The 19,514-nt window shown below is 35.7% G+C and overlaps 1 protein-coding gene across 8 annotated transcripts in view; it reads right to left on the bottom strand.

The window, feature by feature from the left end:
• Positions 1–19,514, bottom strand: part of CNKSR2 (connector enhancer of kinase suppressor of Ras 2) — a 280,256-nt gene that overhangs the window by 38,269 nt on the left and 222,473 nt on the right. For all 8 annotated transcript variants that reach the window (XM_016943171.4, XM_016943172.4, XM_024353188.3 and 5 more), the window contains 3 exons: positions 15,187–15,254; positions 9,666–9,766; positions 6,922–7,471 (listed from right to left, as the gene is read on the bottom strand). In XM_016943171.4, coding sequence (XP_016798660.1) covers positions 6,922–7,471; positions 9,666–9,766; positions 15,187–15,254 — 719 coding nt within the window. The remainder of the gene's footprint in view (positions 1–6,921; positions 7,472–9,665; positions 9,767–15,186; positions 15,255–19,514) is intronic.

Genomic DNA, 19,514 nt, shown 5'->3' with positions numbered 1-19,514 from the left:
GGTCTCCAGCATAAAGAGGGTATGCTGAACACATGTAGTCCTGGCTTTTCCTTGACAAAATACCAAAAATGAGGAATTCTGCGATGTTTTGATTTGTTTTATGTCATATGTTGGATAAAATAACTTTAGCTCTATAAATAATAAAATTGAAAGGAAGTAACAAAAGGGGTTAGCTATTACTCATTCATTCACTCATTCATTCTTTCAATAGTGCCTGGGCTACTATGGGCCATATACTGTTTTAGATGCTATAAGACAGGAATAAAATCCCTGCTCTTAAGAAGCTTAAATTCTGGTAGTAGGGATGGAAAATAAATCTGTGAACAATATTTAATATTATACTCATAGTGATAAAGCTGGGAAAAATATAAAACAGGGTAACCATACAAGAGGATGAATGGTGGTGGTGGGCATCTGGGTCAGACTGGGTTGTCAGGAAAGGATCTCTGAGGGGAAAATATTTGAAATGAGACCCAAATGACAAGATCTATAAATAAACATTTCAGTAAATATATCTGATACAATTATTGCTATTTGGAATGCAAGGTTTCTTTTGAGTTCCCAAATGTCCAAAGTCAAAAAGGAAAGGAGTAGTGAGTGATAGGAATGTGAAATGAGGAACATTTCTATTTTACTACTAGAATGCAGCTAATATGTTAGGTTGAAACATACAAAATTGCTAATGTTTCATCATTTTGACCTACAAAAGCAACATTTCGTATGGTTCAACTCAATGGCTAGAACTGAACAAAGATAGGACATGTAGTAAACATTACTTAATGAGGTTTGCCAGGCCTAATTCACTATTTAAGTATTGTAATTGCCCGCTTTGCCTTAATACAAATCTACATAAAATCTATATAATTATATCAATCTATAAATAAAACAAATATAAAACCTATATAATTATATAAAATCTATATAACATTTACTGGACAGACTTATAATGTGTCACATATGGATCTAAGGTGCTTTCTGACATCACTTCATTGAATACTCACACAACCTCAAAAGCTAGGTATTATTACCATATGATTTGACAATGAAGACATTGAGGTCTAGAGGTGTTAAATAACTTGATCAATCATACCAGTTGTAAGTGGGACAGTGACAAAGCAAGGATTTGAACTGAGGAATATCTCCAGAGACTGTATTCTAAGCTAGGATTACTTATTGTCTATAGGAAAACATGCTTATTCATTCCATGAGCAACAATAATTATATCAAACTTGCTACATTTTCAGGGTTACATAATACTTATTACTTCATTTATATATCTAACATTTCAATAGAGCCAAAAATTTTAAGTAAGGTGATGTGATCTGGGCTATGCATGTGCATATATATATTTAAAAAGTGAAACACTGCTTGAACAAATATAATTTGAAGACAAAACATACACAGTAATAGAGCTGCTCATGCAGAAAGTAATGATAAGCAGTTTTGCACATTTCTCTTCCTAATCACCATAAAAACAAATCAAGGTTAGTCTAAACTGTTCATATCATTCCATTTCCCTTGTCATTTGTTTAGGCATGGACATGTGATGCAACCTTGGCAATGAAATCTGGGTATAAGTCTGCTGGAAGGATCCATGGAAAGTTTCCCTTGGTCTTACAGAAAGGACTAAAGATAGGGCCTGGTCTTTGGCTTTTTGAATGCTGTCTCATGAGAAATGATGCTTGGAGCTCTTGCATTACAGAAAAATGAATGGAGAGTCCTGACATTGGTAAGCCATGAAATTCACCCCAGAACAACCCCACCTCTGAACTTCCTGTAAGTTAATAACTTTCTCTCATTTTTTTAGCCAAAAAATGGAGGTGTAATTAGAAATCTAACCTATAACCAGTATCAGAATTATAGCTAATCTTCAGTGTTTTATGTCTCCCTAACAGTATTTCTTCAAAATCAGACAATATATTAAAATAATTTTCTCACTACTTTCTAGGTTTTTCTGTTTTTTTTAAATACATATTTGTTATATAATCAGCCAAGGATGGTGTGCTCAACTTTACAAAAGTGATATAGTTAAGGTTCTCTGCCATTTTTTCTCTGACTTTATCATGTCTTTTTCTTCACACTGTGTATATCCTTCTCCATCTACTCCCTTTAGACATGAACTATAACTTAAGATATTAATGATTATGCTCTTTAAAATTATTTGTGTGTGTATATAATTTATCTTGATAATAAAAAAGTGAGAAGTGTTGCAACATTTTTATTTTCAACTTGTTCCTTTTCTTCCTTCAATACAATTTCATATTCTGGGAATACTTTCTCCTTGTCTACATATCTCCTACCTTACTGTTCTTAAAAATAGAATTCATGACCTTTAGAAAATCTTCAGGAAATGAAGATAGGACCCTTAAAATGATTGACAAGAATTAATGTATCTTCTGCTCTGTATTTGTAGTCATAATCTAGCCCCTATGCCCTAATAATTTAAGATTTTAGGCTACTGAGTGGCATATTCTACACAGCTCCTAAGTTATTAATAGTGTACAAAGAATGTTAGATTTTTTACTTACTTATTTATTTATTTATTTATTTATTTATTTATAGAGCAGGTTATAAGACCGGCTAATTTTTTTTCTTTCTTTCTTTCTTTTTTTTTTTTTGGAGACAGAGTCTTGCTCTGTCATCCAGGCTGGAGTGCAGTGGCATGATCTTGGCTCACTGCAACCTCCACCTCCCGGGTTCAAGCAATTCTCCTGTCTCAGCCACCTAGTAGCTGGGATTACAGGTATGTGCCACCACGCCTGGCTAATTTTTGTATTTTTCGTAGAGACAGGGTTTTGCCATGTTGGCCAGGCTGGTTTCAAATTCCTGACCTCAAGTGATCCTCCGCCTTGGCCTCCCAAAGTGCTGGGATTACAGGCGTGAGCCACAAAACTCAGTCTAGATTTTTAAAAATAACCTTAAAATATATTTCTCAGCAGATCTCATTTTGAAAGTGTCAATAATATTTCAGCCTGATAATCTAATGTGTACAGTGGCTCCAAGGTAATAGATTTTATTCCCCCTTAAAAGACCTAGGTTTTGCTTTAGATTTCTAAGCCCAAGCTACATATACGTGTAAATTAAGTGAGAATACTGGTAGGTAATCTTCAAGACCATGATAAAGGACATTATGACTTCACCGAGTAAATGAAGGCATCAAGAGTCCAGGAGAGTTCCCTTATAATTGCTTAGGGGAAAATCAGCAGGATTAAGGGATAATGTTTTTCAAAACCTCATCTGAATTGGCTAGTACATACGGCAAAGGAAAGCGAGATTTTCTAAGCTATTTAACCAAAATAGTATTTTAATGTTATGGCAGATTATTTCTGAATGAAATATATCTTCATATTTTGTCCCATACTTTCATAATTTATATTCCTTTAAAGGTGCATAGAATGACATAATTTGTAATTTAATTTAGCTGATGTCTTATAATGTCCATACCAGGTAAGGTTTGAAACTGCTAATTGGGATAACAGGAAATTACTTGTCTTTTCTCAAATGTCAGTGAAGCAGGTCAAGACAATTAATATGCAAGCTGACTTTTCAGTCAAAGGAAAACAAGACAGGTCTCATTTGTGTACTTTTAGTACCATCCATTTCAGACTAAAATGAGTTCAGCCTAAGAAAATCACAGTATGACTCAGTTAAATAATTGAATTTCAAAATAAGGCAAAAGGTAGTTCAACCACGAGAACACAGATTGAAGTCTGTTCTAAGGAAGGCTAAATATATACTTTATAAGCAGGGCCAAATTCCATACCCATAAGGAAAATGAAAAACAGCTAAGGCATGGATTTAGGTATATCTTGCTTCTTAGATTGCTCTGTAAGCTCATAAGCACTATATAACATATATTGTGATATAAGGTAAGATAAAATGTAAATGATAAGAAAGAGGTTTGGTTGATGACATAATTCTTCACCCTTAAAGCATATGACAGACTGTATTTTCATGTTTTCTTCCATTATTTCTTTTGGCCACCTGATACTTCCTATTTTTAATTTCTTGGCAAACTGAGAAAAATGTTTGGAACTAGACATTAAACTTATTTCCTCTGCAGTTCTGTACTTGATGACTACAATTCACTTCAGGAGGTCAAACTGAATGCTGGCCTGGAGCAGGACAGTAAGTAACACACTGCTGTTGGACTTTGATTTTTAAAAGCACAGGTTGCCTGCTGAACTGTGTGGCAGCACAGTAAGCGCTCTGTGTTGGAGGACATGTACAGGACGTTAAGGCTGATGTAATGGCCACAGCTTCGTTTCCGTGTATAATTTTTGCTCTGCTGACATAACACCAAACAGCTTGATTTGAACAAGCAGCCTGAGTACTTACTCCTAATGGTCAATCCAGGGAAGCCATGAACATGACATCCCATAACTAGACCTTAAAGATTCTTTTGAAAACACTGGTTTTTAAAGCTGATGTTTCCTGAATAAGGTGTTCATCAAATTGCCCACTCCTAAATATTAGAAATAGCAATGCAGAAAACCATCATTAGAACAAACATACATTTCATTGAATAATAAGCATCTTCCAGGAAAGGATGAATGCACTACTCTGTTACGAACAGTTTGAAGTACACGGAGAAATCAAGTGGCAAGATTTATGGAAAAAATACCCAGAAAGAAATGGGGCCTGAAAGACAGTGCAAGGCCACTTTCAGTGAAGCAGATCTGACTGAAATAGCACGAAACATCCCACAATATTGAACCATAAAGACAAAAAGTACAATACCAAATTTACTGACACACTTACTAGGTCTGTTCTATCTTATAACAATTATTCTACAGAGAGCCCACTGAAAAAGATGGAAAGCACTGAATAACTACCCACTAAACACATCTGAAATGTAAAGAAAAAACCCAACCAACTTAGGAGTGCATCTACTTGGCTAAAAAATCCAATCCACTAAACAACAAAAAAGAGAATCTAGAAGAAAAATATTGAAAGCTATCTAACTAGAAGTGCTCTGTGGACTACTGGAAACCTGAAGAATGAGCAAGCATGGTGCCATATTTTCCCTTCATGTCTTAGGACACGCTTGCTTCTTTCTACTCTTCCCTTATTCAATGACCAGGATGAACTGTTAAGTGCCTAGCTTATTCAAAACAAGACAACATTAGTGACTTAACCTGTAGGAATGATGAAATGTTTTCTGAACAGAATTCTCTATTTCAGAGGGCTGTGCCTAATTTCAACGCAGTTTATCTTAAAATGGCTGAGATAAAGTGTTTTCTCCAATGTTTGTAAAAGAATAAACCTCACATACTTAGTCACAGCAGTTGTGTAGTACCTGAATGACAGTTGAAATGAAGTTTCTAACTCATCTTTAAATTTTAGAAGACAATTTATTAATTTTAGTAATCTTTAGAATATTAAACATTATTATTATGCTTGCCAGAATTCCTGCAGAGGACTAACATGGCTCCTAAATATTTCTTCCATACTGATAGATGTGAATGTTGAAAGTTGGCAAGTAATGAATGGTAATTACTTTTCCTGTACTAACAACGTACCTTTTATAATGTTTCTCATGGAGATTATGGCTAAAATATACTTCACATGGAAACTGCCACAGCATATGAATTTTATTACAAGCAATTCTTATATTTTGTTGGTAGATGAGATAATATTAAATAATGCAATGAAGATCCATACCATAAAGGGAGGTCCACTGTATTTTCTTGTCAGTCATTTCCAAAGAGACTACCATTTTAAACGAGCCAAGCTTGACACTGACATGGGGCTCTTGACCTGCTGGTAATCTGTGAACTTTGAGATATTTTTTCATTTGTGATGAAGAACTTACACTAATATATTCTGTAATCAAAGTCCCATATATTTGTAAAATGGGCTGAAGGCTACACTCTGCTTTCATCTTTTTAAAAAGAGAAGTCTATTGCCCTAGGGGTACCAAACAAGTAACTGTGATTTCATCACCATTTGCTCAAGTTATCTGCGCTAATTGGCCCAGACTGCATTTTGAATAAAGAGATGTGAACAGTTTTATACTATTTCTTCTATATATTTTGTTTTGTGCATTTTATGTTCAGGACTTATAGCCAAACCTAGATTTTCTTTCTTACTAAAATAACTGAGTTACAGCCTTTCCCTTAAACCAGCCTGGGTTTCTGGACTGATGTGTCATGTTAGTAATAAACAGAGGCTTGGTATGGCATGTTGAATAAAGAACTTAATAACTAGTAAAGATATTCTTAATGTCAACAAGGCAGAGGATTACTTCATTGACTTTTCTTATAAGAGTTGATTCACATAAATTGAGCTTTACGATCAACACACATACCAAGAAATTAGATGGATGCTTTTGGAAAATTGGTTTCTAGAAACAAATTCAGCTATTTGGAGTTGAAAGAAATGCTATGTGAAATCTCTCCTTGGAAAAACTATCTTTTGGATTTTTCCTTTAAATGTTCTGACAATAAAAAGGGAAGATAAATATGTATATGTATAGATGTGAGTGGGTGTGTGTGTATACTCAGTTATTCAACCAAGGCTCTGCTAACAACCTGCTTGAAACATTTATAGTTTCTTAACCCAACTCAGGGGGCAACCACTGTGGGCCAGTGAGATGGTGCATGCAAGTGAGAATAAAGTGGATAAGAGAAGGAAGAAAACAAAAACACCATTAACTTTAAAAGGCAAATGGCTAGTTGGAGAAAAAAATTATTTGCTCCAGCTGTGGGTATCTTGAGATTATAAGCTTCATTACTCGTCATGTTTTCCCAAGTTACTGAAGTTCTGAAAGTAGGTCACCAAGGGAGACCTAACTTACTATATAGCAATACTATTATTTTAAGAAAAAAGGGAAGCAAGGTTCTATTTTCTTCAAATAAGAAGTTTGAAAAGGTCAGGACTTTGTGTACACAGGCTAAGAATCTCCAGAAACATACTTACTTTTTTCTCCTATGTTTTCCCCTGCTGCCTCCCCTTCCTCCTCCTCCTCCTCCTCCTCCTCTTCCTCCACCTCTGGGGGTTGCACGTCATCCTGTGGGTCACAGGCACTAACTGGAGCATTCAGACAGCAATGGTTGAACCCGCTATCTCGAGGCAGAGTAAAACTTCGAGGCTTGCCCCCATTTCCATTTAGCACTTGCATCCTCTCACTCTCAGCTAAGGGGTACGGCCCATAGTGATCCTGCAGGTGGCATTTCTGAGTTGGCAGGGTAGACTGCCGCCTGTGCTCTGGGGAGATGGCCGCGGAGTCAGAGAAGACAGAATCCTCCAGGGGCAGAGTCTGAAGATAGTGTAAGCCTGAACTTGTCAGTGGCGTCTCAATTAAATCCTGCCAGGAGCGGCGCTGACTGGCTGTCTTGCGAATGGGAGACACTGCACTGCTCCCAGTTACTTCCTGGCGAAACTCCTCATGAGAAGACTGAGACTGAGAAGTCTCCGTGGAGGAAAGTCGGCTATGTTTTGCTTCCACATAAGGACTGGCGCAACTCATCTGTAGAAAGGAGCCCCTGATTAGTCTGTGCCAAAATAACAGACCACTTCTATTCCAAGGAACACATTCGGTTTCTACCAGGTAATATTTAAAAAGTAGATGAACTCTTACGTAGTCATGTTAATGACTAGGCAAGTTTGCAGACATCTCAAAGTTAGGCCCCAGCTTACATTTTAAGAGACAGAGACATGGATGTATTGGAATGCGGCTATACCAAGGTCTCATGAAAAATCTGACATATTAATGCAAAATTTTACAACAATGCAAGTATAAGAGTTAGTGCTTACATAAGAAAATTCAGCAACTACAAAAATTTCAGTTTAAAAACTATACATTTTGAGATCCTGAAGAAGTATTGTCCCTGGATTCATATTCCTGATTTCATGTAGCTTGGGCTTGGGGACTAGGAGAGAGTCTTTTGGATATGAGGATAGGCTGCCTATAAACAGAAAGAACCCTTCCTTTTCTTCATAGGAGAATGTCTGCTCCTATGCGTGCCAGAGAAAAGCTGTCTGATGGTCTTACTTTCTATGGGGTTAAAAATGTTAGGCAGGATGAGACTATACATTGCTAGGGATTACCATTAGCCTTGAGCATAGATACTGCAGGGCACATAAATATAAAAGAAAAATGGAAAATTTTTATCCCTGGAATTTAAAGTTTGGGACTATATGTTATAGCACAAAACATAACCAGAAAAAGGACTGGCATCAAGTGAACACTGTAAAATAGTTGCAGGCACCTCTACTGCCACAAGCCTTACTCTAGCTCTGGGGACTAACAAACACACCGGCCCAGGTCGAGCCTGATTTGTTAAATGTGATCATCACAAACAGGGCTGAGGTGGCAGCCAGGACACACTGGACTGAGGTGAAGCTGCATACCACTCCTCCTGGTAAAGGAGGAGAAGTTACTTGGCATCCTCTGCGGGCAGTCAGTTACCTTCCCACATGTTAATAATAATATGAACAGTTTTCTTCTTGAAATTCACAAATTGCCATGTTTAAGTAGCTATTCAGTGAAGATGCTGTTTCCTATTCTTCCTCTTTTATAGATATTTTAAAGAAATTATCCAGATCCTGACGTTTTAGAAAAAGAGAGAAAATATGAATTATCCCCCTGGAGTAATACTGAGATGGAATTAGGTTAGCTATTGTTGTCACCTAAATCCAGCTTCTATTTCCTATGTGGAAGACTTAGTCCCAAGATAGGCAGAATTGTTTCCTATGGCAATGTGACCATGGAATATTATTATTATTATTATTATTTTGAGACACAGTCTCACTCTGTCGCCCAGGCTGGAGTGCAGTGGTGTGATCTTGGATCACTGCAACCTCCACCTCCCAAGTTCAAGCGATTCTTGTGCCTCAGCCTCCCGAGTAGCTGGGATTACAGGTGCCCACCACCATGCCTGGCTAATTTTTGTATTTTTAGTAGAGATGGGGTTTCACCATGTTGGCCAGGCTGCTCTCGAACTCCTGACCTCAAGTGATCCGCCCGCCTTGGCCTCCCAAAGTGCTGGGATTAGACACGTGAGCTACCATGCCCGGCCTGACCATGGAATATTATTGTCTAAACTGGAACATTACTGAGACACTCTTGGTAATTCTGATGGGAAAGGGCCATAAAGTGGGACAGTCCCAAGTAAACCAGCTGTTTACCCTATTAAAAGATCAAAGTACAGTCTATACACAGAGTAATTTACAGAGATTTGTCTGACACACCATACAAACATATACATTAAACCAGGTCCCATGGCTGCTGAAAAAGCTACATGCAAAAATATCTTCAATATAGATATAATATTAATTTTTATGAGTTCATTCTAAAGGACATAGGAATACACTTTATTAGTGTGGAATAGATAAGGTCATTTTATATACCTTTTTCTAAGAAAACTTTTTTGTTGTTGTTGATTATCTCCACGAAGGCTACCTTCATACAAACAGTATATTTTGTTAATAAAAGTGATGACATATTTATTCTGCCTGGAATCTGTAATGACTGTTTTTCCTGCTTAAATATTCTTTGTATACTTAAAAAAATTTGCTTATTGATTTTAGACTCCCAGTTTTCTTTTCCGCTGAGAAACCTTAAATTTGATATGCAATCTACTACATATGTTTTTAACATACAAAAGGATGTTTCAGGTCGAAGAATCTGGTGATAAGTAATGTTCTTGTTGCTAACTTACCGAGGGAGGTCGTGGGTATGTATCATATGGGGGTGGAGGGCTATCTTGTTTTGGTGTTGATGGAGTATCTGCTTCTTCCTTGTCACTCTCACTCCAGTAATCTGAAAATTCACAGACATGGATACGTCAACATTCTACTAAATGTTTCTAGTCATATTTTCATGAACATAAACTATCATTTAAAAAAAGGAAATTTAAATTCTGTTCCAACATCATGTTCCCCAGCACTACCTTACCCTTGGCCTACCAACTTTTATTTTCAGTTGAGTTTTGAGGAGAAAGTAAGTGTACAATCACCTAATTCTAACATCCTTTTAAAGCAAGCAGTTACATGCAGCCATAATTTTAGAGAGTTAAAAAAAACATACTGCATGAGCTCAGTCAGGTTTAGGGTACCTCAGATTTCAGATCCAATTATTCTGAAGCTTTAGTTAATGAATGACATCACATGATGCCTCTTAAAGGTATATCATTTTATCCTAAAGATATTCAAAGAAAAGCAATACATACATTGCTGTAGATCTCTACAGATATAAACAACTCTAAAAATAATGCTCTCAATTCTCTTCTCTGGCTTCAGTTCACTGATTATCTAACAATCACTGTTTCCAGACTCATGCTGACATGAATCTCTATAACACCATACTCCCACCTCTCCTTGGAAACACATGGCAAATTCTGATTCTTGCCAAATGCAAAAGGGCAAATCTGCTGATGTGGGCTGCAAGTTCCAAACTTCCAGAACTACTTAAAAGGGTAGCAAATGTAAGCAGCTAGACAAAGTGACTTGGCAGACCTCAGGCAAGAGGGAGGGGAAAGAACTCTGAGAGAGAAGTTCAAATTACTAGAGTAAGTCAAATGCAGCAAAAGGGCTAATAATCGGAATCTGTTCCAGTAATATTCCAACCACCCTGTAACTGCTGGTTTTATTCTTTATATGATTTACAAGAAAAAACCTGAAGTATTATCCATCAATTTCAGATGATAAGAAAAAACATATTAAAACAAAAGTCTCCTTATTCTTATGAAAATTTAAATCACAAAAGAACTATCATAAGGCTTAACTAATATTCACATTTAGGTGAACAATCATGGCACGTATATTTACAGGAACCCCTCTCCACCCACGAATTCCCATATTGTAATATTTGTATATGGTTTCCCTGCAGTGCTGATTAATATTAATGATAATTACAGCTAACATACATTAAGAAATTACTATATATCAAATAGAAAGTAATAGATCTGGGATTTGAACTAAGAAACTGCCTTACCCTAAAGCTCTGGAGACTAAGTTGCTGGGACTCTTTTGTAAAGTATAGCAGGAGAGTTTGATGTGTATATTGATGAACATTTTATCCCCCTATCTCCTCCTGCTATGTACCTCCGGCTATTGTGAACATAAATTCTTCAGCAATGGAAGTTGGAAATAAAATACATTCTCAATTATATTCAGGCCTCAAAATACGAAGACTCTGAAAATTCTATTGCTGCTTTAATTATTCCTTTTGAGTAAAAGATAAGCAAAGACTAGTTAATCTTAATTTGATATCTTTTTTTTCCATTGGTTCATGCCAGTGACAGCCAGTATACCAAGTTTTCCCTCAAATATGAATTGGCACAGTTGCCCAGAAATGGACCCAGCAAATGCTGGTGGAAAAACACATTAACTATATAGTCAGACAGGTGTAGGTTCGAATCTTAGCTAGACCACTTCCCATCTTGGTGCTCTTGTGGTGGTTATTTAACCTCTCTGAGTCTGTTTTGTTATCTGTAAAAGGGGTCTAATAATAACCGCCTTTCAGAGTTGTGTGTGTGTGGGCACTAAATAAGGAAACATATTCAAGTGCCTTGCATCTTGATAGCACTCAATAAATATTAGAACTGCTTATCTTCTTGGGTATATTTGTAGTAGCATGACAGGACAGTGTGACCTAGATCACATAAGAAATAAATGCCTGGTGTTCTTCTTCTTAGACATAAAGTTTTTCTTGTAGCAAGGCCCAGCAATGAAAAGTAAAATCTGGAGTCCTGGGGCCTGGGTTTGGTAGTTTTGTGAGAGCTTGAAATACTACTGGGAAATCACCCTATAGGTAAATGTAATAAGCAAACCCGCCCCTGCCAAGGAAAGATCACCCTGCCAGCATTCTTCCCACTATTTCCAGGAACTGTGGCACCTGTGCAGAGTATCTCCTTGATGTTTGCACTGATGCCTTCAAGGCATTAATACCTCAAGTGGTCCTTATTAGCACACTAAGGAGATGATCATGATTTTATCAAGGGTTCCATAGCTGTCACTACAAGTGACAGATTTTGGAAGGCTCCTTCTCTACTTTTTCCTTCCAGTTAAATTAGGAAGAATTTTAGTCCCACTATTTGATGGAATTCTTGTTTTTTATATATATATTTTTTATTATACTTTAAGTTCTAGGGTACATGTGCACAACGTGCAGGTTTGTTACATATGTATACATGTGCCATGTTGGTGTGCTGCACCCATTAACTTGTCATTTACATTAGGTATATCTCCTAGTGCTATCCCTTCCCCCTCCCCCCACTCCACAGCAGGCCCCGGTGTGTGATGTTCCCCTTCCTGTGTCCAAGTGTTCTCATTGTTCAATTCAATCATCGTCAATCCAAAGTTTCCTTGGGTTGCCTAAGAAAAGGCTGAAATACTACTTTGCAAATTAATTTTTTTTCTTACACTAAGCTGTGTGTCTTTGAGAGAGCAATGACAGAGAAGAGGCTACATAGAAATTTCAGTTAGGCTCTTTTGGGTTTGTGTGGAAAATTAGAGACACACTGTTGCTTAGAGGATGAAAACTAGTCTGATTTTTATTCTAATGGCAAATTAATTTATTTTTCTTAGCTGTCTATATAGCACAAATTAAATGGATACTTTTAATGTCTCTTTCAATGATACGCAATTTTATAAGCAATCATGAAAAAGCAGTGCCAGCACTAGAAGAGGAAAACTTCTACTTTATTTTCTCATGTTGACACAAAAGGATAATTTGAAAAAAAAAAAGACTTTTTCATTTAGAACTGTCGAAGAAATACAATATATTTCATTCATTTTTGTGTGTGATTAAGGCTTTAAAAAGACCTTATGTGTGACTGAAAATAATGTCATGAATGTCTGTCTTGAAGCTGGAAAAAATACAAAAATGATCAGTAGACAATTAGCCAAATTGCTATCTTGGCAGCTGAATTAAGTGTAACTCTGTTTTCTCTAAGTACAACAACGGATGTTGAAAGAGAACCCCACATCTTTTATACTTCTGTAATCAAAGACAGCAATTCACTAAATTTTTATTTAAGTCAATGAAAGAGTCACTTCTAAGCTGTACTGGCTATTTAGATGGAAACAGTATCTGGCAGCTATGTCCCTCCATTGTGGAGAAACATTCCCAGTCCTCAAAGAGCTATATTTTGTATTAAGCTTATCGTCATTACTTAGAATGGTACTCAGAAGATATAACTCTACTCAAATAACTCTACAGAAGTGTGAAGTAGATATGTGCATCTAGTAGTTTTCTACATGGAATACCACGCAACCTAATCATTCAGGAGGTAAGAAGTCTAATATGTTTCTGACCTATGATAAAGTGACTGAGGAACATGCATTCTATGTGGAAATCAAAATTATTTCAGAGATTCTGGTTGTATTGCATTAGCAAGATTCTTGTTGCATTAAATTGTAACTACTAGCTTCTGCCTATGATTTTCTACTTACATGATAGACCAATACATCACGAATCCACAGACTAAATACTTTTTGGAACCTGCATGTCCAATATAACTATATAACTTACCAGTTATTTCATCCATAATAAAATTTGGCTATATAATACCAAGTACAAAGGAAGTTCACTAAAATCAAGATGAAGCTCAGGTTCGTAGTAATGCCAAGTAATAAAATACAGAAGTTAAGCCTAAGAACCAAGCTCCCTTATATTTATGCAAATTGAGTCAGAGATTCATTTTCCTATCAGTACATTGCCCACACTTCTAATTCTTGTCTTTAACAAATCAGAAAAAAATCTATAAACACTTTTAGAGAACTGTTTTATTCCTTTTAAAGAAATCTGAAAAGGAAGATTAATTTTTTTTCAGTACTCTTACCATAAATTTAGGCCTATGCAAGTATAGTCTCTACAGAGAACTGTTTTATTCCTTTTAAAGAAATCTGAAAAGGAAGACTAATTTTTTTTCAGTACTCTTACCATAAATTTAGGCCTATGCAACATATAGTCTCTACTATATGGCCTGCAAAGCCCAAAATATTATTAGGTTCTTTACAGAAAAAATTTACTAATCTGTGCCTAAACATTTGCTGACATACTGGTTTTGGGATCTGGCTGTCTTCTTTAGATCTTTAAAAACTTTAGTTTTCAGGTGTTTTTTAAAAAAGAGTTGGCTGAAGGCCAGGCACGATGGCTCATGCCTGTAATCCCAGCACTTTGGGAGATCGGTGAATCGCTTGAGCCCGGGGGTTTGGGACCAGCATGGGCAACATGGCAAAATTCCGTCTCTACAAAAAACAACAAGCAAAAACAAAAACAAAAATTAGCCAGTTGTGGTGGTGTGTGCCTGTGGTCCCAGCTACTCAGGAGGCTGAGGTGGGAGGATTGTTGAACCTGGGAGGTCGAGGCTGCAGTGAGTCAAGATCAAGATCACGCCACTGCACTTCAGCCTGGGCATCGGAGTGAGACGTTATTTCAAAAAAACAAACAAACAAACAAACAAAAAAACCTGGCTGAGATTTTACTCGAAGTCTAAAAGGAAACAGAAGGCTTTTAGAATCTCCACATCAATAAACTGGCTATGCCCACTGAAGACACAACTACGAATAGGTTTGTGTTTATAAGTATGTCAATCTGTGGATTCTTTTAACAGATAATTTCAAAAACCTATTTACGTTTCCAAGGGATGTACAACAAACACCCTTTGGGAAATGTGAAGCCACCTAAGAACGATGACCACAGCTTTTGTTCTTAAGATTTCAATTCTGCACCATAACACTGTGTTTCATAAATCTGAGGTCAATACCAAGGCAAATTCCATAAGATCACAGAGTTACATAGTAACAGAGCTGAAGAACATTACCAAATGAGAAAATTTAAGAAAGAAAAGATCATCTCATTTCTTTGCACAAAAGGCCACTTAAATGTCTATAAAACTGCTAAATAGTAAAAATTGCTCACTGCTAAGGATCTGGACTTGGTTCAATCATAAGACCTATTATAGACTTTTTCCATTTTTAAGATTTTGTTTCTTCACAGGAAAGAGATGGGAGGAGGGGGTAACAAATAGGAGAGAACTCCACACTAGCTGCTCCAAAAATTTGAGCGTTCAGTCCCTATCTATATAAGTTGTTAAACCTCACTTAAGTGCCTAGAAGAGAAATAACCAAAAATTGACATGTATTTTCTCTCAAGTGATAGCAATGAATTTCTGTATAGGATAACTGCAGGAAAAAAAAGTATAACATAATTATTTTAAAAAAGTATTCCTTTACCTTGTTCCTGCTTAATCCTCTCTCTTTCTGCATATCCTGCAGTCAGCATATTAATTCTGTTAAGCCACCTGAGAAAACAAATATTAAAATCAATAACATTGTAACCTAATTTCTTATATTTTACTTCCTAGAAACATTTATTTTAAAATGTCTAAGAATATACGGAATAATCCTACATATAAGATGTGTTCTTTGCTACTATTGATACATAGAATCTTTAATGAGATACAATTTGCTATAGTACAAATTGCTCCCATACCAAAGATGCTACTTCAATAGAAAAGTCTTGGGCAAAGCTGTTAATATCTGTAACATAAAGGGTTTGGATATGACCAAAGCCATATTAATTCTATTGTTCCAAATGTAGAAGTACTCCAAATATTCCTGCTGTTCTGTTTCTTCAGAGCAAATGCTCCTTTAGAGATATTTAAACAGTATCAGGTTCAATTTATTCTGATGAGGGAAAAAAGTTATGGACCTTGCCTGTCAAAATAATAGTTTTATTATGAAATCATAGTTTTGATTAAGCTTATTTAACAATCTACCAGGAAACACATCTTGGGAGTACTTCGGACACTTGTCTCTAAATACAAGGGCATGGGGTTTTCCAAAGACACAATGAACTTATACAATTTTAACATCTGTTTAGATCTTGAACATGTATTTTCATGAGCAATTGTAAGTTAAAAATAAATCTCAGTTCTTTGCTCTTTCTGTAGTGCTGCTATTGCCAATGTAGGGACTGCCTAAAGCAAAGCACAGTTTTACTGTCTTTCTTTTGTCCCACCAGGGCTCTCCTTATGTTCATTATTTCAACTATTTACACTATCAGATTATCTAATCACAAGTCTTTAAACAACATGCAAATTTCCCTTTGGTCAATCCTGAGCCATAATCCATATACTTTCCCAAATCAGAAATTGAAGAAAAACCTACATTTCAAGCTAGCTTGAATATGTCCAGAATCACTAGTATGGTTAATGTCATTAAGTTGTGGAATAATCTAATCTAGATATATTTTAAAGAAAAAAATTGTGTTTGAGAACTTTTTCTCCTAAGACATTTATCTTCCCTGTCAAGTGAAAGATCACATTCTTTGAAGTGACTCATATTTCATCATTTATGCCAAATGGTGTTAACTGTGCATCAGATACTTAGAATATCTTGAAAAGTGAGGAAAGTCCTGTCTCTAATAGACAAAATCGCACCTATGGAAATTTAAGCTTTAATTGTAAGAACAGGTCAATTAAAACCTAACTTTATTTTAGCAAAACCTACAATGTAATTATCACCTCAGGTACATTTGGGAAGTGAAGAAAAGACTGGAGTAGAACTGGAATAAAATAAAGATTATCAAATGAATTCAGTAGCATGGTATATATATAGACACACACACACACATCCAGAAAATTATAAACTATAAATCAAGAAGTAAACTTCATGACAATGTTTTAAAAATGACTCTAATCATTAGTAAAAGTTCAAAGTTAAAATTTAGTCTAAGCTGATTTGCAGTGAAAAAGGGGTTAAATTTGTACTACAAGGCATATCTTACCACTCTTGGGAAAGACTGGCCTGGTGCTTTTTGGTGAAAATGATGATAATACCACTAAAGAAAAATTTATCATTGAATCTTAATCCAGTGCCTTATATTTACTACTTTAAAAAATATCACTGAAGGCTAGGCATGGTGGCTCACGCCTATAATCCCAGCACTTTGGGAAGCCGATGTGGGCGGATCACCTGATTTCAGGAGTTCGAAACCAGCCTCACCAACACGGTGAAACCCAGTCTCTACTAAATACAAAAAATTAGCCGGGTGTGGTGGCAGGCACCTGTAATCCCAGCTACTCGGGAGGCTGAGGCACGAGAATTGCTTGAAATTGGGAGGCGGAAGTTGCAGTGAGCTGACATCGTGCCATTGCACTCCAGCCTGGGTGACAGAGCGAGACTCCATCACACACACACACACACACACACACACACACACACACACACCAAAACAAAAAAAACACTGAAATTTCATCTTATCAGAAATGTAAAGAACAAAGAGGTCCTTAAGAAATAAATTAGGAAACTAAAAAGGGGCTTGCTCAATTTTTCACTTCAACAGCATTTATTAAGTGTCTGCTATGTGCTGAACAATAAGCTATGTTTTAGGGATACAGAAATAAATAAGACGTAATTTCTGCCTTCAATTAACTCTAGATTTACTAAGTTTCACAAGACAATTGAAAGTTTAAACTATTCTTAAGAAGAAAAATTTTGTTAATTGAAGAAAAATTGTTTAGAAAGTGTGTGGATATACTCAGGCCACTGTGTAGAGCCACAAGGGGCTAAATACAACACAATTGTTGTTGCTATCTTGGATAAGCTTATCCTTTAGGATTAAACTAGAAGATACTTACTGATTTACTTGTTACAGTTATAATTTGATATTTTAGGTTATTATGAAAGCAGACACATATGCATCAACTGATTCAAGCAACATTTATTAACAGCTATATGTGCCAGGTACCTGGGATACAGAGATAAAACAAAGTGCCTGCCTTCATGATTTCCGTATCTTAGTGAGGGAGATAAACACTAAACAGGGATGCAAATAAACATATGTGAAATAGTAGCAAATGCTATTTAAAAACAGACAAGCAAGCAAGTTAGAAAATTAGAATGCCAAAGATGCTGCGGATGAGGAAAGGCTATTTTAGGTAAGATGGTCAGAGATACAATATTGAATTTAGAATCTATTCAATATATTTATGAGGAAGATATTTAATAGCAGGTCTAAATTCAGTCAGTACCTTACCATATCACCAATGCTTTAAAATAGGAAAATACAGGTAAGGTGATATTGAACCTATAGCAAACATTCAAAGGAGATATTCACAACTGACAAAGAATAATGTGTTTGGAGGGAAATAGAAAGAACCATGAGAGAAATGTATAAATAATAATTACCAAATAGGAATTGGTGAGTCATCACAATTACAAGAACATGTGTACTGACATGGTAAGGAATATATAGGCCAAACAAATTCAGTAAATAAGTCTTCAGAATACTTGAGCACTATGATGTTTTATTTTATCCCCACAGATTTTACACAGACAAGAAAAAAATCAGTTTTTAATGTTTCAGTGCTTATTTCTGATGAAACAGATGAACAGTAGTGGGGTGCCTAAAAGTGTTTTTGCAAATGACCTCACAATCAAACTTACTGCTTCTCAAAATAGAAGATGATATTTTAATATTCTATGTGTATGTGTATGTATACACATATATAAATATTTGTTGTGTGTATATATATATATATATATACGTGTATGATTTTACAGAAGAAAATTAAATGTAAGGATAACTTTTTAACACCAATTACTAGGTCCTGTCACCACCAGCATTACATTTGTTTTTTTTAAATGAGGAACAGAAAAATATATTTCTCTGAAACATGGTGTATTTTCATAAGAAGTAGGTATGATATTAAAAAATTATGAAATAATCACATACGTTATATAATTATAATAATTTTTATAAATATATAATCTCTTGAAGACTTAGATACATGCTTTTAAAAGATTACATATAGAACAAACCAACACCCAGATCATCTTGCTATTATGTAACAGTCAGGTGACTTGACAAAGCTGTAGGTGGGTGTTCCTCCCCATCATTAATCCTCTGTGAATATTTGTAGCACTGACTCTTTCCCCCTTCTATTAACAAGGAATTAAAAATCTTCCCATTGAAAGTAGACATTAGGAATAGGGTTATTTTTTAGAAAGCAAAATTCAAAGCAAAACAATAAAAATCCATTTTAATTAAATTAAAATAAAATTCAGTATTTTGGGACAATTAAATTCTTAAAGTTGTAGTGGGCCATGGCAGGCTTTACATAAAACAGCACTTTTAAATGTATAATGTGGAGACGGCCTTTTTAATGTTTCACTTTTTTTCTTTGACCTATTGCTTAGAAAACCAACAAAATGAACCACACAAATTTGGTTTAGTTTCTGCGATATCCCGAACCAGATACAGCCACAAAATATTAGGAAAGAGCAGTGACATCAGCATCCTTTTGAAGCTACTGATAACTTGGGGTGGGTAATGAGGGCCAAGAAGGATTTTATAGTTCATAAAATGCACTTTGAAAGAGGCAACTTCTAAGCTTAAAAAGATCCCAATTAGCATGTATCGTGAATGATTACATTGTATTAATTCTTGGAGTTGGCTGGATTCTAGTGCATCCATCTTGTAAGATACGATATGCTCATGTATGCCACTTAATTTCAGTGTGGTCATGATTAAAATTCTTCGTATTTATCCCAAGGGT

Source organism: Pan troglodytes, chromosome X (assembly GCF_028858775.2).
Source record: "Pan troglodytes isolate AG18354 chromosome X, NHGRI_mPanTro3-v2.0_pri, whole genome shotgun sequence".
Lineage (NCBI taxonomy): Eukaryota > Metazoa > Chordata > Mammalia > Primates > Hominidae > Pan > Pan troglodytes.
This window is presented reverse-complemented; position numbering and strand designations above follow the sequence as displayed.